Source organism: Monodon monoceros, unplaced genomic scaffold (genome assembly GCF_005190385.1).
Source record: "Monodon monoceros isolate NGI ecotype Baffin Bay Population unplaced genomic scaffold, NGI_Narwhal_1 Super_Scaffold_6, whole genome shotgun sequence".
Classification (NCBI taxonomy): Eukaryota; Metazoa; Chordata; class Mammalia; order Artiodactyla; family Monodontidae; genus Monodon; species Monodon monoceros.
The window spans coordinates 31382135-31402895 of NW_021703783.1; the positions used below are offsets into that span (position 1 = coordinate 31382135).

At 36.2% G+C, this 20761-nt stretch overlaps 1 protein-coding gene across 13 annotated transcripts in view; it reads left to right on the forward strand.

The window, feature by feature from the left end:
- PPHLN1 (periphilin 1) overlaps nucleotides 1-20761 on the forward strand; it is a 205834-nt gene that overhangs the window by 125301 nt on the left and 59772 nt on the right. For 11 of the 13 annotated variants that reach the window (XM_029204898.1, XM_029204906.1, XM_029204902.1 and 8 more), the window contains 3 exons: nucleotides 7332-7388; nucleotides 9890-9969; nucleotides 18626-18745. In XM_029204898.1, coding sequence (XP_029060731.1) covers nucleotides 7332-7388; nucleotides 9890-9969; nucleotides 18626-18745 — 257 coding nt within the window. The remainder of the gene's footprint in view (nucleotides 1-7331; nucleotides 7389-9889; nucleotides 9970-18625; nucleotides 18746-20761) is intronic. The other 2 variants (XM_029204904.1, XM_029204899.1) reach the window with 1 other exon arrangement.

Sequence of the window (20761 nt, forward strand, 5' to 3'; positions counted from 1 at the left end):
TCCCTGTCACCAAGGAACTAGAATATATATGTGTATTTTTCCCCAACTGGTAACAATTTTATCATTATGTAAATATAACATGTAAAGTATAACTTTGATATAAGGCTCATTATGTCATAAATGAGTTAACATGACATTAGCCGGTCAGGGTAAGAGACTCTCACTCTGGGATGGAAGAACACGCCATGGAGGAAATGACATTTGGGCTTATCTTTTAGTTCAGACTTCTACAGGTGGAGAAGTATCTTCTAGGTAGAAGGAATTATAAGCCAATAATTTTTCTTTCCTTTTTAACTTCCTTCCTTTTAACTGTTTTTTTCAAATAATAAGGTTTTTAGTTCAACAGTCTTTGCCTCCTGCATGTTCAGAGTGATGGAAGATCACTTCAGATCATTAGATTGTCTCCATTGTAGCTGTTGCTGGATTCCTGTATTTAACAAGCATCTGTCACTTGTCTACTGTTTCCGAGCTAGGTAGAGTGGGGTTTCCAAAAGACATATTTTTGGATATATGTGTAAGAATGCCATTTGAAGGATTTAAAACAAACACAGTCACTTACACATGCCTGACTGCTTAAAATATTCTTGGAATAGTTCCAGGTAACTGAAAGTTTTACTGTGGAGTTCAGTGTTAAAAGTTTGGTATTTTCTCCTATGCTTTACTTCCTTTTTCTCCCCTCACCCTTCAAGTGGATAAATAGCCTCTAAGTCTAATTTATGCTCACATGCACAGACCTAAATATCCCAAATTAGCTAGATATACCTTCTAAGACCATATTTTTTTAGATGTGTGTGACTTAAATCCAAATCTATTAATAATTTGGTTAAGAGGAAGAAAGTGTCTTTGGAAACTGATTTTGAAGCCTTTTTAACAAAACATGAGTAAAACGGAAGCTTGAGATCCTTCTTTACAGCTTATAGTGAAGCTATTAAGTTATTTAAGTTACTGTTGAATTAGCCTTTTTTTTTTACATTTCTCCTCTAAAACAGATTCCTAGGGAGGCATCGTCTATCTGCCTTTGGCCTGGTAGTCAGTGCCAAAACTCTAAAATCTCAAGATGAAATGTAGAGTCACACGGTGATGCTCCTGTCTTAGTGTCTGTGATATGCTTTCCCATCCTCTGAGGTCTAATACCTTTAATATCTTGCAGTGATGGAAAGATAACAGAGAAAGTTGGGAGACTAAAATCTGGTGTGAATTGAATGAAATAGAGTGTATGACTTTGTTAATGCCTTCATGTTTATTTTCTTAAGTCATTTAGCTTTGAAAGTAAAGTTCTTTAATCAAGAAAAAAAAGTTTGTTCTGGGAAAACTCTCTTTATGGGTTACTTTGGTTGATTCCTTAGCTGTTTGGGCTGAACTGTTGAAATGTTTTTCTGTACTCCTTTCACTAAATAGTTTTTAGAATAGTTACATGAGATAATCTTCCAAAAAGTTAACAGTAAAAGTCTTGCTTTAAACAATAAAAGGAAAAAGTAATTGTTATTTTACATATTTGTGATAATGGTTTTTGCTTTAAATCTAAATCTCAGAAATGTTGATGGCACCTTACTTTTCTTCAAAAAAGGACTGAGAAATATCATCCTTCAATTATCAGTCACTTAAACTGGGCTAACTAACAATGATGGGTTAATTTAGTTTTCCAATGTACATTGAAATTTTGACAAAGATTTTAAATGTTTCTGTAACAGGTAAAAAATAATTTTCTTATTCCTTACGCCCTCATTTTGTTAATTCTTTTTTAACTTTTAATTTTTTGCTTCTTGTTCATACTTTTCAGAATAATTTTATTTATTTTAATAATCACTAGTAGTTTGTCCATGGTAATTATTTTAGGACTAATTCTTCACAATTGTTCTGTGCATTTAATATATCTGTGCTTAATTATAAGCCACAGAATGATTATTACTTTTTCATCTCAGCTGCTTAGTTCCCATTTTGTGCTTACACACACGCACACACATGTTATTTAATTAAATTTTTTCTGCATAGCCTTTTGGGTTAAATCCTATGGAACTTTGTACTGACATAGACTAATTAGCTTCCTAAATCAAACTGTTTACACATTGTGTTCCACGTTTAAGAATTTTCTGCCTATAACTTAAGTGGACTAACCTGTTCATAATGGTGACTACAATACTATTTTTCATTCCTTATTGTTGTTCATATTTACATGCTAACAGTGTAGGTTGTCCTTCTTAATCTGTTTATTAACACATTATTAAGATACTGTTATAGTTTAAATTGTTTTGTTATGTATACCTTGTGTATTTTTACTTGAATTTTATTTTATTCTAATTAATCTAATGAAACATCTCCCCATTTGTCAACTATCTCTTAGATATTTATTTCCTTTTTCCCTACCTTCTCTCAAATGAATCTCACTGTTTTCCTATCTTATACTTTTGCTATTTACCTTCTGTTTAGGATAATAGCATTAATAATGATCACTATATTTAGTCTCCCATATGGGTATGGGAGACTTTTTGTTAAAGTACTTCCTGTGATGTTTACTGTATCACAGTACAGTCTTTCCATTTTTGTATAGCTCATTTTTAAAAACAGTTAAAATCTTTTCCTGTAATGTCTACTTAATACTAGTTATTTATCTTAGAGCCATAAAGATATTTCTTTTTTTGTTGGAACGGTTTGTGTATTTGAAAAGTACCATCATAATCTTTTCGATTTTTTTTTCCAGGTTTAAATATATTTAGTTCCTTCAGCTGTTACTTTCATTTGACATGGTTTTCAGACCTTTTGCTTTCCTAATTTTCTTTCTATTCCTTTTAAGTCATGATGCCAGAAGTGAACTTTTATTTTGTCAACCATATTGTATTACTGGTCCTTACTGAAACTGCAGGCAACTGAAACCTAGGCCATTTTCACATATATTACTATGAAACAAAAAGCCCTGCAGCCTGTACTTTTTTCAGCTGCAATTACTTGTTTGTAGTTAATTCATTAAAAAAAATATCTGGGAATGATATATTTCATGTAGTTAACTTTGGCTTATAATTCTCTTCCATAAAGGTCTTAAAATCTCTTTAGTGATCGTATGTATTTAGCAGCAGATAAAAAGAGCTTTGTTTTATCTACAAATGAAGTATGCTTTATGTGTTTTGTATTAATCATTAATAATTATGTTGTGTTATAAAGCAGAAACTAACACACCATTGTAAAGCAATTATACTCTAATAAAGGTGTTAAAAAAAAATTCTGTTCAGTAGCATAAGGCACAATATAGAAACCTCTAGGCACCTCTCTCTGTGGACCACAACCATTTATCGGCAGTGTTTGTTGTTATTCAACCAGTTGTGATTCCCCATCTTGTTTTCTTTTCCACTTGAGGATTACAAAGCATTTCCACTATGGAAACAATGACATAAAGATTGCCTTGCTTAGTTTTGTAAATCTGTTGTGGCTCCTAGGGATGATTATGTTAGGTATTTACAAACTCTTTGTTAATTCATTCTAAACATGTCAAATTTACCAGTGATGCTCATATATAAATTAGGTATATGACATTTTTAAAATGTCATTACTATGGAAGATTTGTAAGTTTATTGTTTTTGTTGGTCTGTATCTGATTTTCTATAGCTCTGACTTTGGGCCCAGCCTCCCCTTACTTTCTCAACATCAGCAGCCACTATTAAAAATGAAAGATATTTTTAAGAAAGACTTATTCATCAGTGTTTAATCCTTCTCGAAAGCATATCTTCTACAATAACTGAAAATGTACAAGAATTAAAAATACTATTTTGAGAAGAGTGTATTTGGAAGATAGACTCTATTATTGAACTTAAGTATAATGGGAAAAGGCACATGTCTTAATACCTGTTGGCTGTGAATGAATTTGGAAGTCCACATGAATTTTTGGATCATAGCTGAAATTCCAATAAAATTTAGCGGTTTAATTCTGCCTTTAGAAAGAAGGCTTTTCTGTGCAGGTGTAAGTGATAATGGGATTATGGAAATAAGACTTTACCATCAGATTATGTTTATTAGGCAGTAAGAACCTGTTTTCTTAGTAGCTAAATATTATAGTGTTTCTTGGTTTGAAAGTCATTGTATTTATGTTCAGTACTCATAAAATCATTCAACAAAAATATATTTCATATAAATGGTTTGCCAAGCAAGACCTAGTCTTTGCCCTCTGAGTTTATGATTTAGAGAAGGATACAAATCATTACATGGGAATAGGCATTTTAGGTGATATCTGACGAGTGGGCAGAAGTTGGTGGAAGGATGAAAGTGGAGAAGGATTATTGGGATGAGCTGTTTCATGAGGAATTTAATCTTGGACTGTTAACTGATCCAGGCTGTAAATGTGCTATTGAATTAGATTCTACAATGTATTCTTTTGTGTGAGAATCTATTTATTATATCACAAAGAGCTTTGGCTGTGAGTTTTCTGGGTGAATCCCAGGAGTACAGCTATAGCTTTTCTGGCACCTGAGTGATGGAGGTTCTGAAACAGTAATCAGTTAATGGCATTTTCATATGTGTAGGCATTTATAGCATCCCTGTTGCACATGTTCATAATATGTACAGATGATGTAGTATTTTACTTATATTTTAAAAAGTGAGCCCATGTGGTTGTAACTGATGTATTAAAGGAAAGTTCTCTTCAGAAATGCACTTCCATGTATTCATAGTTAATATGCCTTTATTTCAACTTGTTGGATCTCTTACCTCCAAAAGTTTGTTATTTGTGGGAAGCAGAGGTGGTACAGAGAGAGCTTTTCCTACCCCTGTGTCTGGTTGTTTTTTTGGTGTCTTTACCACAAGGATCATTTTTCTTGTGTCCCCTCCATTTTTCTGTTTCATACCTTCTTTTTTTTTTTCTTGGCTGCACCGCATAGCATGCGGGATCTTAGTGCCCTGACCAGGGATGAACCTGTGCCTTCTGCAACAGAAGTGCGGAGTCCTAACCACTGGACCTCCAGAGAATTCCCTGTTTCATACCTTCTTGAATGAACCAGTAGATCTCTGAGAAATCATGTTCTTCCTAACCAAGAGCCCCAAATTTGCATGTCTTCATCCATGATCCAGAAAAATGAATCATTTCCTCAGCATCCTTATAGCCACCCCATCTTCATTTGTTCATATCTTAATTTCCCCTTTAATTCTTCAGCTATAAAGGAGAGATGAATCTACTACCTGCGCTGTTAAGTTTATTTATTGATTGATAAGACGTTCAGAAGTATCTGGTTTTCTCTTATACATCAGGCACTGTACCAAGAATTTAATAGTTTGCAAGATGTAGCCCCTAATTTTATTATCTCCAGTGATGGTTTTCTTTTTTTTTTTTTTAAGATTTTTTGTTTTTGATGTGGACCATTTTTTTAAAGTCTTTACTGAATTTGTTACAATATTGCTTCTGTTTTATGTTTTTTGGCCACGAGGCATGTGGGAACTTAGCTCCCCAACCAGGGATCAAACCTGCACCCCCTGCATTGGAAGGTGAAATCTTAACCACTGGACCTCCAGGGAAGTCCGTCTAGGGATGGTTTTATTTTTTTTCCTAGCAGTGTATTTTGCTCCTATATGGGTTATCAGTAATTAATAATACTTGATAGGATTGGGTGAGTCTGGTTAAGTTCATCGCTGCTTTCATCAGGAGAACACATCAGCAAGAAAGTATATTTCTGAAAGATCGTATCAGACTTACAGCTATTATATGCAAAGAGACAGCAAATATTGTTAAATTCTTAGAGAACTTTTAAATGTTTATTGTAACATGAAGCTGCTTCTCTGGCTTTCATTTCACCTGTGTGGGAAGCACTTTATACCTAGTCTATGGAACCAGTATTTGAAATTCTTGTTCATTGTCTTCCTCACCATTTATTCTTTCACTCACCAGTACATTGACTTGGATTTTGATTTCCATATTGCCAACTTTAGAATTTTTCTTTCCTGGTTTCTTTCCTTCATCCTACTTTAGAACTCATTTTCTTTAGCAAGTCACAGCAAAGGCAGGAATGTGTTGAGCCTCTTGCCCTACTCTCAAGTAGGAGTTAGTTTCCGCTTACTAAGATCACATGTGAGATGAGTTTGAGGTAATGGCTAAGTGGCCAAGGAGTAGCATTCTGTCAATTAGAAATATAGAAGTGTGAGTGAAAGAAGTGGATTTGAGAGACATTTGTCTTCATAGTATTGGTTGGAGCCATGGAAGAATAACAAAACAAAAAGGATTGAGGATAGGAGGAACATTCATATTTAAGGAACAATAACCAACAAAGAAGAAAGAGAAAGGTAGGAAGATGTAGGATGACAAACAGAAACGTACAAAGGCATGAAAAGCAAATGGTAAAATATTAAGAAGAACTTGTGTATGGATGACATCAGTGAACAACCAGATAAGGATACTGCTTCTTCAACATTCTTGCAAAAGTAGGATGGCAATATTTGTGTGATATTTCTTGAATTTTTTTTTTTTAGTGCAAGGTGCTGACAGTGCCAAAGTGATTCAGAAAATGTATTATTTTCTCAGAAAAAAGGATAAAATTGGCAATTTGGGATCTATAATAGAATAATTTGAAATAAATGATAAGAAAACGTATTGGAAATATAGCTGAGAGCCCCTTCTAGTTTATCTAGGCTATTTAGAAAGCCGATTCCATCTGCATCATTAAGAGTTTGCAGGTAAGGAAACTAACAAAATATTTACAAGATTCTAAGTATGGGATAATTGGGAGATCAAGTAGCTGTGGATTTGTTTATAAGGAAAATCCATATTTGAGAGAGTTTGCATGAAAAGAATTGGCAAGATTTAGTAACAGGCTACCTGTTGAGAACAAGTCAGAATAGCCTTGCAGGTAGCCGTCCTATGCTCAGGGAACTGATATGATATACCATGAAAACTTTCCCAGGTGTCCTTTTTGATTTCTAGTGGTGATTCATCTTTCACTCTTGATTTTTTTGGTGTCATTCTTTAATCCTTTGAATATTGACTTTATGGAGGAGATTAGATTAGATGCTTATAGTGATAAGTAAGATGTGTGATCCCCATCTTTAACTTTTGGTGTCTTATCATAGGATCCTTTTCTCATTTCTTTCTGCTCATGCTGTCCTTGGTTAGCCTCATCTTCATACATCATTGTTGTTGGACCCAATCTTAAACAGAGTTTTTCTCCTATTCTGTTATTTATTTCTCTTTATTGGTGTTTGCTCAGGCAGCCCAACTTGAAAGCAGGGTAGGAAGGTGGTTAGGGTCACCGGCAAATGCTCAGAAGTTCCTGTTCTCATTACTCCTACTTCTGGGTTCTTCTCCTGTTCCTCCTGGGCACAGAGGTTCTGGTGTTAATTCCTCCCTGCCCACCTTTCCCTAGAGTCCGTGCGTGCTGGTGCCTCCTACAAACGGCAGAATGAAGGAAAGCCAGAAAGAGGTGAGTTTTGAGCTAGATTGTGATTTGGGATCGTGAAGGGTGGGGGGCTATAATTTGTAGAGGTTATAGAAATGGGAAAAGTGTATAACTGCTCCATTAGTCTGCTGTTGGAACCAGAGTTGAACAATAGCAGACTCAGGTAGTAGGATTTGGGGAGACATGTGGGTTTGTTGTCTGGGCTAGCCACTCCCAGTCAGCAACTGCCACCTCATGGGAGGTTGAGATCTGTAGAGTAGACAAGTCACTGGCAGAAAGGACCCAACATCAGTAGGATCAGGATATTCCTATTTACCATTTTTGTGCTCTTTCTGCTGCCATCTGTATCATCCTTTTTCTTTATCCTTTGCTTCTTGCCTGTCCCTGCCCTTCATGCCACCGGTATATATGAATATATGTTGATATTTGATAAACCACTGCCCTCTCCTTCAATGTTCCTTTGCTTCTGCACACTGAGATTGGTTGAAATCTGCTTAAACTAGCCTTATGCAGCTAAAATCATGAAAGATCCTAAGACTACACTTGGACACCATACCTGGCATACCTGTAGAGCTGATGTTTTGTTTGTAAAGGAGGTGCTAAATAAGAGATTAACAGCTGCTTGTGAAAGTTTTTTTGCTGTGTTTAGCTGCTGTGTGCCAGAATTGAGCCTATAATTATGTCTTTAATTAACATAGTGTGCTGTGCTGATTGGTCCAGTTCTTCATCTCTCAAGGAAATACTTAATCAGAATAGACTGGGGAGGTCATTGAATCCTAAGGGTAGAAAAATAATTCATCTTTTCACAAGTTTGTGAGTACCTACTCTTTTCTTAAAGGACTCAGCTTGGTAGGCCTTGGGTATTCGGGAAAAAATGAGCTATGACACTTGTTCCTCTAGGGGCTTTTGGTGCAGTGGGATAGACTGACACTGTCACATTATGATATGGAATTTGCCATGCGCAATGGAAATACAGTAGGGAATGACTAAATAAGCCATGTTCTTAGCCATTTGGGGATGCAGTGATGGTTGTATCATTTTGCTTTTGATTTTTAAGGTCTGTAAGAACTTTTAAACTTGCTTAGTGCGAAAGTCTCTTAATGGTACCACAAGTTAAAAGATTCTAGAGTTAGGTCTTTTTTAAGACTATTGGAGCTTCACAGTTGGAATACTGTGCCTAGAGCAGGAGTTTTCAACCTCAGCACTACTGACATTTGAGGCCGGATAATTCTTTGTTGTGGAGGGCTGTCCTGTGCATTTGTAGCATGTTTAGCAGCATCCCTAACCTCTACTTAACCATGTGCCAGTGGCACTCACCCACTGTGAAAATCAGAAATATCTTCACACATTGCCACGTGTTGTGGGTGCGGGGAGCTGTGGGGGTCATCTTGAGAAAGCCTTTCCGGCTCTGCAGGACATTAGAAAGAGATGTTATTCACTACGTCCCCAGGTGGTTGGAAGCCCTTGACCTCCAGGCCCTTACTTTGCTTGTCTTGACCATAGCAGGAAGAGCTTAAGAGGCTTTTTGACTGAAGCTGGCTTTGCCTCAGTTTCAAGGTCATTTTTTCTCCGCTTTTGCTCTTGACTGCTTTCCTGGCCTTAACCCACTATCCAGTCTCGACCAGTTTCTGTGTCACTCCAAACTTGGTGCTACTTTTTCCTCTTCTCTGTAATTAAAGTTTTCCTAGCACTTGAAAGCAGAGGATATCTGTTACAGTTGACATATAGATAATTTAATGAAACGTTTTTCTGTTAGCAACAGCTCACTGTTATTTTTAAGATTATATTTAACTAAACCCATTTTTGTTGTTGTTTTCATTGAACTAGCTAAAATAATATTTAAATTTATTTTCTGGCTTATATTTCCATAAAAATAATAGTATACATAGAGCACTATGTGAGTGTCTGAAGTGACCAAAGATAAAGTTTAGTGACTTTATCTCATACAGATTTATTTTCCACCATTTAACAAATATTTGGGTACTCATTCATATCAGGTACCGGATTAGTGCTCTATTATAGTTTTCTAGTTTTAATTTTTTTTAAACATTTCATGAATACCTGCTAAGTTTCCTACATACCTTTCTCTTTGAGCTATAGCTTAATTAGCTAATAATTAGCTAATTCTCTTTGGTAGCATCTATATAATAACCTCCATTGGATTTTTAGTGTGTTGTATTAAAAATTAACTTTTTGGAACTTGGAGGAGGAAGTATTTATGATTTTAAAATGTTTTTTGCCTTTCCTGAGGTCTTCTCTGTGGTTCCGTGTTTGCTAACTGGCATTGATATGGCCTAGATTGCCATATATACTGTCCTTTGGTTCTAGGTTATTTGAAATTTTTGATGGTGCCCAGCCTCTAAGACAGATAGGAGGATTTAGATATTAACAGGTTTAATTTAATAATGTAATAAAGATTTCACTATTAAAATAAGTGTATGACTTCCACCCCTTATTCATTTACAAAAACACTCTAGTTGAAAACAAATAAGCTAGAAAATTGCATTTTATATTTTCTTATATAGGTAAAGAAAGACCTGCTCAGTCTTTGAAAACATCAAGAGACACTTCACCCTCAAGTTCTTCAGCAGTTCCTTCATCAAAGGTTTGTTGTACTTCTAAAATCAATTCAAAGAGGAAACACAAAGTAAATGAGATGGATTGTATAATACAGGTGCTTTTATTCTTTACTGTCACACCTAACGGGGGTAATTTGCTGCATTGAAAGCTTGAGTTTCAAGTAACCATAACTTAAAAGTTGCCTCCAGAGTAAATGAGCAGTTTTCTCATAGAATTATTTCCACAGATTATGCTAAAATTAGTATTTACTGATCCCCTTCTCATCTTGACCATAGCCGACTGGAAATGAATATCCAGATGAGGCATATTTGAGAGACTGTGCTTTTATTTTGGAAGTGGGGTAATAGGCAGAGACCTAACATTTATTGTATAATGACTTGATTCTATGTACTATATTATATATTTTCTTCTGTTATTAATTCATATAAAAATTCTATGATGTAGGTAAGTGTATATTTCCATTTTATATAACAGGCTCAAAAGTTAAATAATTTTCTCAAATTATTTCACTGATGAATTCTCCCAAACGTTTAAGAATACCTGTACTTCTCAAACTTCCAAAAGATAGAAGAGGATTGAGCACTTCCAAACTTGTTTTAGGAACCTAGAATTATCCTGACACCAAAACCAGACAAGGACATTACAAGAAAAGAAAACTACAGGCCAGTATCTCTGATGAAGATAGATGCAAAAATCCTCATCCAAATATAAGCAAATCAAATTCATAAGCACATTAAATGGATCATATAACATGATCAAGTGGTATTTATTCCAGGCATGCTAGCATGCATGGTTCAGTATCTGCAGATCAATTAGTGTGATACACCACATTAATATAGTAAAGGATAAAAATCATATGATCATCTCAGTAGATGCTGAGAAAATTTAACATCCATTTATGATAAAAACTCAACAAAGGGGACATAGAGGGAACATGCCTCAACAAAATAAAGGCTATATATGTCAAGCCAACAGCCAACATCATTCTCAATGGCAAAAAGCTGAAAGCATTTCCTCTAGGATCAGGAACAAGCAAGGAGGCCCACTCTCACCAGTTTTATTCAACATAGTATTGGAAGTACTAGCCAGAGCAATTAGGCAAGAAAAAGAAATAAAAGCACCCAAACTGGAAAGGAAGAAGTAAAACTGTCACTATTTGTGGATAACATGATTTTATATGTAGAAAACCCTAAAAAGAAATAAAAGCAAAAATAAACAAATGGGAGCTAATTAAACTTAAAAGCTTTTGCAAAACAAAGGAAACCATTGATAAAATAAAAAGACAACCTACAAAATGGGAGAAGATATTTTCAAATGATATGACCAACAAGGGATTAATATCCAAAATATATAAATAGTTCATATAATTCAATATCAAAGAAGAGGCAGAAGACCTGAATAGGCATTTTTCCAAAGAAGACATACAGATGGCTAGCAGGCATATGAAAAAATGCTCAACATTGCTGATTATTAGAGAAATGTGAATCAAAACCACAATGAGATATCACCTCACACACCCAGGATGACTGTCATCAAAAGGTGTACAAATAACAAATGTTGGAGAGGATATGGAGAAAAGGGAACCCTAGTGTGCTCTTGGTGGGAATGTAAATTGGAAAACAGTATGGGGATTCTCCCCGCCCAAAGAAAAATTAGAACTATCCTATCATCCAGCAAGCCACTTCTAGTTATGTATGCAAAGGAATTGGAAACAGGGTGAGCACATGGCAGCTCTGAGAGTGCAGGGAAGCTCTGCACCCCTTCACTTAACCTTGCCTAAGCATCTTTTATCATAAACTGCCTCCTATTGGCCACAAAACTCAGCCCACGTGTCAACACTGGGAGTTTGGTGTCCATCTGCCATGATGCTTCAGTATGCACGTATGACCACTGCTCATACTGCTCTCATAAGGAGAGCCGCCGAGATGGCAAGGTAGAAAGACCCTGAGCTCATCTCCTCTCAGGAGCACACCAAAATCACAGTTTCCTGCAGAGCAACCATCAGTGAAAAAGAGTGGGACCTACCAGAAAAGATCTACAACTAAAGACATAAAGAAGGAACCACAACGAGACAGGTAGGAGGGATGGACTCACAGTATAATCATATCCCATACCCCCCAGGTGGACAGCCCACAAATTAGAGGATAATTATATTGCAGAAGTTCTTCCACAGGAGTGAGAGTTCAGAGCCCCATGTCAGGCTCCCCAGCCTGGGGTTCTGGCACCAGGAAGACAAGCCCCCAGAGCGTTTGGCTTTGAAGGCCAGCAGGGCTTAATTGCAGGAGCCCCACAGAGTGGGGGAAATAGAGACTTCACTCTTAAAGGGCACACACAAAATCCCATGTGCAGTGGGACCCAGGGCAAAAGCAGTAATTTGATAGGAGCCTGGACAAGACCCACCTACTGGTGTTGGAGAGTCTTCTGGAGAGGCAGGGAGCAGCTGCGGCTCACCCTGGAGACATGGACACTGGTGGCAGACATATTAGGGAACGCTCAAACACATGAACACTGTTGCTGGCTGCTGTCATCTTGGCTCATTAGCACCAAGACCTGGCCCCACTCAGCAACCTGTAGGGATCAGTGCTGGGGTGCCTCAGGTCAAACAACTGGGCGGGGACACAACCCCATCCATCAACAGACAGCCTGCCTAAAGACTTCCTGACCTCTAGACACACCCCTAGACACAGCCCTACCCACCAAAGGGCCAACACCCAGCTCTAACCACCAGAGGACAGGCACCAGCCCTTCCTGCCAGGAAGCCTACACTAGCCTCTAGACCAGCCTCACCCACCAGCAGAAGCAAGCCAGACCCTACCCTGGGACCAGCTATGCCCTGGCCCTGACCACTAGTGGGCCAACACAACCTTCGGGACACCCCAGACCCCATACCCAACTGTTTCAGGAACTTGCCTCTCCCTACTCCAGCAATCTGAAATGAGCTCTGGGATCCCTGGCCCTGCAGCCAGACTCCAGGAAGCAGTTCTGCTTGCCAGTAGTCCGGCACTAACCCCGGATCTGGCTTCACCTGCCAGTGTGTGGGCAACAGCTCTAGAGTCTTTGAGACCCTGACTCTGCCCACCAGGGAGCCAGCACTAGCTCTGGGGCCCCCAAGGGTTCTGCAACCAGCCACCTTGTGACCAGGCCCCACTAAACAGTAGCCAGCAGCATCTTCACAAGGCAGGGCCTGGCAACCAACTGGACTGGGGGGCAGCCAACTGGACTAGGGGCCAACCAAGCCTACCAGACTACCCACGTAGTTAGCCCACCATGACAGGAGGACCCACACAGCCCTTTTAGGGGGAACGCCTAGAGCATATAGCTTAGGTGATGAGGGGCGGGGGGAGTGTACTGCTAGGACACAACGGATGTCTCCTACAGAAGGCTACTTCTCCAAGGTGGAGAAACATAACCTACCTACCACATACATAAAAATACAAAGAGCAACTTAGACAAAATGAGGCAGCAGAGGACTATGTTCTAGAAAGGAACAAGCTGTAACCCCAGAAGAACTAAGTGAAGATAGGCAGTCTACGTGTAAAAGAGTTCAGAGTAATGATCATAAAGATGATCAAAGAACTTGGGAAGAGAATGGATGCACAGAGTGAGAAGTTAGAAGTTTTTAACAAAGAGTTAGGAAATATAAAGAACAGCAGAGGTGAAGAATACAATAACTGAAATAAAAAATGCTAGAATGAATCAATAGTAGACGAAATGATACAGAAGAACGGATCAGTGAGCTGGAAGAGAGAGTAGTGGGAATCACTGCCACTGAACAGAAAAAAAAGAATGAAGAAATTAGGACAGTTTAAGAGACCTCTGGGACAACATGAAGCACACTAATATTCCCATTATAGGGGTCTCGGAAGGAGAAGAGAGAGAGAAAAGGGAAGAGAACGTATTTGAAGACATAATAGCTGAAAACGTTCTTAATCTGGAAAAGGAAACAGTTACCCAAGTCCAGGAAGCGCAGAGAGCCCTGTTCCGGATTAACCCAAAGAGGAACCTGCTGAGACACATAGTAATCAAAATGACACAAATTAAAGATAAAGTGAGTATTAAAAGCAGCAAGGGGAATGCAACAAATAACATACAAGGGAACTCCCATAAAACTGTCAGCTGATTTTTCAGCAGAAACTCTGCAGGCCAGAGGGTAGTGGCACGGTATATTTAAAGTGATGAAAGGGAAAAACCTGTGACCAAGAATACTTTACCCAGCAAGGCTGTCAGTCAGGTTTGATTTAAAATCAAAGGGTTTACAGACAAGCAAAAGCTAAAAGAATTCAGCACCACCAAACCAGCTTTACAACAAATGGTAAAGGAACTTCTCTAGGTGAAAAAGAAAAGGCCACAACAAGAATACAAGAAAATTATGAAATGAAAAAGCTTACCAGTAAAGGCAAACGTACTGTAAAGGTAGGAAATCATCTACACACAAAGCTAGTAAGGAGGTTAAAAGACAAAAGTAGTAAAATCATCTGTATCCACAATAAGCAGTGAAGGGATACACAAAACAATTAGATGTAAAATAAGATAAAGACAGTAATCGTGAGGGGAGGAGGGTACAAATGCAGGGTTTTAAAAATGCATTTGAAATTAAGAGATCAGCAACTTAATATACTGTTATACAGAAACCTCATGGTAACCACAAACCAAAAATCTATAATATATATACACACAAAAAAGAAAAAGGAATCCGAACATAATACTAAGATTAGTCATCAAATCACAAGAGATGAGAAAAAATGAAGAAAGGGGGGGGAAAGGTCTACCAAAATGGCAATACGAACATACATATTGCTAATTCCCTTAAGTGTAAACAGACTAAATGCTCCAACCAAAGACATAGAGTGGCTTCATGGATACAATAACAAGACTCATATATATGGTGTCTACAAAAGACTCACTTCAGATCTAGAGATACATACAGACTGAAAGGAAGGGCATGAAGGAAGATATTCCATACAAATGGAAATCAAAAGAAAGCTATATAAGTATAGCAGTACTTATATCAGACAAAATAGACTTTAAATAAAGACTGTCACAAGAGACAAAGAAGGACACTACATAATGATCAAAGGGTCAATCCAAGAAGAAGATGTAACAGTTGTAAATATATATGCTCCCAACATTGGAGCACCTCAATGTATAAGGCAAATATTAACAGACATAAAAGGAGAAATCAATAGTAACACAATAATAGGAGGGGAGTTTAACACCCCACTTATTACATCAGTGGACAGATCATCTAGACAGAAAATCAATAAGGAGACATAGGCCTTAAATAACACATTAGACTAAATGGACTTAATTAATTTATAGAGAGCATTCTATCCGGAAAGCAGCAGAATGCATATTCTTTTCAAGTGCACATGGAACTTTCTCCAGGATAGATGACTTGCTAGGCCACAAAACAAGCCTTGGTAAATTTAAGAAAATTGAAATCGTATCAGACATCTTTTCTGACCACAAGGCTATGAGAGTAGAAATCAACTACAAGGGAAAAACCTGCAAAAAACACAAACACATTGGAGGCAAAACAGTATGCTACTAAACAACCAATGGATCACTAAAGAAATCAAAGGAAATGAAAACAGTGTTTCAAGGAGACATCTGCATTTTTTTTGGCGGGGAGAATTGAACCTGGCCCATGGCAGTGAAAGCCTTGAATCCTAACCACTAGGCCACCAGGGAACTCCCCTTCATTTCTTTGTTCATTGCAGCATTATTTACTATAGCCAAGATGTGGAAACAACCTAACCTGCCCTCAATGAATGGATAAAGAAAATATTGTATACATACATGATGGAATATTATTCGACCATGAAAAAGGTGAACATCTTACCATTTGTGACAAAATGGATGGACCTTGAGGGCATTATGCTAAGTGAAATAAGCCAGACAGAGAAAGACAAGTATTCTATGATCCTGATGACATGTGGAATCTAAAAAAGTCAAATTCACAGAAAGAAGGGTTGTTACCAGAATCTGGGGGACGGGAGAAAAGGGGAGATGTTGGTCAAAGATTATGAACTTGAAGCTATAATATGAATGAGTTCTGGGTATCTAATATATAGCATAGTTATTATAGTTAATAATACTCTCCTGTATAATTGAAATTTGCTAAGAGATCTTTGATGTTCTCACCGCAAAAAAGAAATGGTAATTATGTGACATGATGCAGGTGTTAGCTAATGCTAAGGTTGTGATTATTTTGCAATTAAAAAAAAGTGGGTATATATCTCCATTTTATGGAAAAGGCTTAGATGTTAAATAATTTTCTCAAGGACATAGCCAGTTTTCACTGCATCATTCTTCTCAGTCCTTCCTTCTCAGCATCTGAAAACGTGTTGAAAAGGTGCATGGTTCTAATCCTCAAAACTTAAAACTTTGGGGTGTTGCTGAGGTTCTCTTCACCAACCTCACACTGTTTCTCTTTCCATAACTGTTGTTACTTCTATTCTCGTCTTTCTTCACTTCTTTTTGTTTTCTGTCTTTGGTATGTTTGGCTTTTCTGTAAGAAAAGATATCACCTGGTGGTCTGTGCTGGTGTTCAGTGGGCAGCTGCTTCTCTGCCTCAAATGGAAAAAAGAAAAGGTGTCTTTGTGACAACTTGTGTCTTTGGAGCTGTCCCAGAAGTCTGAGGATGCTAGAATGCTGGATTTTGAATAGGAAAGATTGATTGGATTTTTTGGTTCTTTCTTATCATATCAAGGGTGCTTAACCCATCTGAAACACTGGCTTGGTTTTGTTTTGTTTTTTTTTTCCCCCAGCTAGAAATGAATGAAGAGTAAATAATACTTACCCATCTAAGTCACTATGAATATTTAAATTATGATATTTGAAATATTTATTTCCCTTGAACTATAATGTGGTGTGAATATGTTATAGCATAGGACTTTGTGGTACGTGATGAAAATATATTTTAACCATCAAATCCAACCCTAATGGATTTTAGATATTTTCATCTGACAGTTTATTTTAGATGTTTGCATTTTTGTCTTAGAATGGAATTAGAATTTCAGAATTTTAGATCTATAATCATTTTATATATTGGGGAATTATAGCTTCCTGTGTCCTCTTCCCAGGGTTACATGCTAGCTTTATTACCTAGATTTCCTGATATGGTGGAGGACTTTTTCTTTGAAACATTATGGTTACTGTCATGTAGGAATAGTTTTTCAGAGTTTATTTTCTGCTGTTAGAAGTCAGTTTCAAATGAGAGTTTTTTAAGTGTACAGAGTTAATGATGGTTGAATAGAAGGATTCAGTTATAAAAGATTTTGCTTCCTTCTTTACTAGAGATAATTTACAATGTTTTGTTTTGTTTTTGCTCTAACTTTCTCTTCAAAACAGGTACCAAAGAAAAGTGAGGTGTACATCTAAAAAAATATTTTTGTTTGTGTTTCTTATTTTTAAAAAAACTTTTTAACCTTATTACTAAGTAATAGTAAAGGTATTGCTTATATCTTTTTAACCTTATGTATGGGTAGGGCTTTGGAATAAGATATTGAGACTTACTCAGTGGCCATGGAAATACTCCATGTAGATACACTGTGATTATCTTCTAGTAAATATTATGGATGGCAAACCAGTTTTTTTGTAAATTGAATTGAAGGTGGTCAAGGGCCTTACTCATCTAGAAGACCTAGTTTTAAGTTCCAGCTCAGCATCTATTGGTAACTGTGTACAAATCACTAACCTTTTGACACTCAGTTTTTTGGTTTATAAGTTGGGGGTGATAAAGTCTAGCCACCTTCATGGAATTCCATTTAATTAAAATACCTTTTTTTGGTTTGCATGTGTAAGCGCTTTATAAATGATAGTGTACCATAACATGGGGATTTTTACTGACACTGTCATCCAGAGGAGGTATATTTAGAATCAATGATGTGACTTTATAGAAGTAAGAGATGGAGACAAAATTAAAGTACCAAGCGTTATGCTAGATGCTTTCAGGTCTGTTACTTCCCTTGATTCTCACAACTACTTTAAGAGTGAATATAATATTATTAATCCCTGTTTTGTAAATGAGAAAATGAAGGCTCACAGTGTCATAAGTTATGTATATAAAATCATCTACCCTCACTAGTGATGAAACAGCTATTCAAACCCAGCTTTGTCTGTAACTCCAAATCCTATACTTTGTTCAGTATTGTATGTGGTTGGAGAAGGGAAGTAGTGGTAGTATCAAAAAATGAAATATAAGTGTATACATTTCATGTAAAGAGTAGGATTTATATAAACTATTACAAAGTATAAAATAGCATATCTGGACTTTTCTGTTTCATTAATTAGAAATTTACCTTGATGAAATTTTGGCATTGGTTATTTCATTGAATATAATTGAAGATACAAAGTTGAAATCAGTATAATGTCTTGTATATTCTAAATAATATTTAGTATATTAGTTGTCAGTGTTTTTTGTTTCATTCCTTAAATGAATTTCTAAAGCTTTATATAAATGAAAGTAGGAGTCAGATTTAGTCTATATGTCCCCCCAAAATTGCAACTTAACGAAATTCTGTGTTGAATATTTTTGAAAAAGCGAAGAACGTACTTGTTCTCTTTATAAATTTGAAGGCTTAAATGATTTCATGTGTAAGTGGGGTATACTTCTTGATGTATTTGAAATTTAAAAGCCCTTGAGAACTGTAACAGAACCATTCTTTTGTTTTTATTAGGTGTTAGATAAACCCAGTCGGCTAACGGAAAAGGAACTTGCTGAGGCTGCAAGCAAGTGGGCTGCTGAAAAGCTAGAGAAGGCAGATGAAAGTAACTTACCTGAAATTTCTGAGTATGAGGTAAGGCAAAATTTCTTCTTTATGTTTCACATCTGAGAGTTTTGCCTGGATTTTAAATTATTGATGAAAATTTTAGTTTGTTCTAGTGTTTTAAAGTATATTTGGGGAAAATATCCTCATGGATTATTAAATTTTACCACACACAATAATAGAATGAATATGAATGACTCTGAATTCAGTAATTACACTATGTCTGAATGTCTCTAGTAGTTTAGAAGTATAAGAATAGTATAAATATGGAGTATAAGGAAAATGCAATATTTATATCCTTCTTTTGTGAGCTTTTAAAAGTATTTCTAGAAATCATGCTAAGCCACTAGTCATAAATCAGTGAATTCAGAACAAAAATCTAATTAAACCTTGGATCTTGGGCTATATTTATATTACATGTTATATTCTATGCAAATTATCTCATAAATATTCCAAGAAATGCAATGATGCATTGTTTGGTCTACCTGTACTTTTTGATGAGTCTTGAGTACCAAAAAATGAGAACATTTTTGGGTCCACAGAATACTCTTTATAGAATGTTTTCATTAAAATATTTGAAAATGAACTGAAAAATTTCTCTATAACCTGTCATAGAGGGAAATACAGATATTTTGTGGGCCAAGTTAAGCTTCTAGATTTAGAATTTGTTACTAGAGGAATTATTTTGACCTGGCAGAGAATATAAAAATCTCTGTACGATGACAAATTATGTATATTCGGAGGAGATTTCTCACTTTACAATATATTTTTGGTTGCCTTTTAAGGAAGGTCCTTTGATAAAACAGATCAAGCATTAGAATTCGATGTACAAATTGTATACCTACATACATCTTAATACACTATGAAAAGATCCTTTCCAAAATAACTAATGTACACTGCTCATAGAAAGTACAAACCAGTACAAACCCTATCAGTACTCAGAAATAGAGCCTTTCTTTTTTAAAATGCTGATCTGTCATTTAGCTATCAGTTGTTCTTAAATAGGTCAAGGTTTCCTTGTTACTATAGCTATAATAATAGATATTTATGCATATTTTCAAGTAAAGATATAAATATATCAAGCTGTCCTTCTTTGGTACCTTTCTAGCACTATTTAAAAGCATGAACAATACACTAATACATTTAATAGGGTCAGTTTGCCTATTTTCCTTAATAATTTAGAATAATGGTTTTTATATTAATAATAGAAATATGTGCTTTAAAATTGCTAATTTGGACAGCTGATAATTTTTCTCAGAGTACTTAAACCAAAAACTTGCAAAAATACTTAATTTTTTGTTTCCTAAATACTATATCTTCAATTAGCAAAGCTTTATTAAGATATATTCTTTCTCCCCCCTCGTCATTTTTGATATCTCTTAATTTAAAAAAAAAAATCTCACTATCCACCTTTTCCCAATTTTAAATATTCTATTTATAGTCTTTTTTCATTGCTTGACTGGATTTTGACTCTGAATAGTCAGTGACATTGGGTCTAGAAAGGCTTTTTTTCAGGCTTCTTGTTTTTTCTCTAAAATATGCCCAGAATTTGCTAGGTTTTGAATTAATGAGAAGTCAGTAATCCTAAAAATCTATATGTGGGTCATAGGTCAGACATGATTTTTTGTTGGACCAAAGGCAAGGTGAGAACAGGGTTGAGATTACTTGAGTATGTTTGTTAGTTGGTGTACATCATGAGTGTTGAGCAGCATTATCAATCTCGTAGCATCTAAATGTTCTTCAAGTTACATTGATACTTTTCCATACTGGAGATAAAGCAGTTGAGAAATTCTTAACGATACTCTGTCTTTCGGGTACAGATAGTCACATTTGTTCTTGGGTAGTTTTTAAATAGTTGCTCATTTCAGTCATCTATGTTTTATGAGAAATAAACTTTTTGAGAATTTTGACTTTGGTTCTATAAACTTCTTTCTGATTTGAAAGAATAAGGTGGAAGGAAAAAAGGACTTTGATGCTGTGGAAGAGTTTGGCATAGTGCTGTGTGTGTGTGTGTGTGTGTGTGTGTGTGTGTGTGTGTGTGTGTGT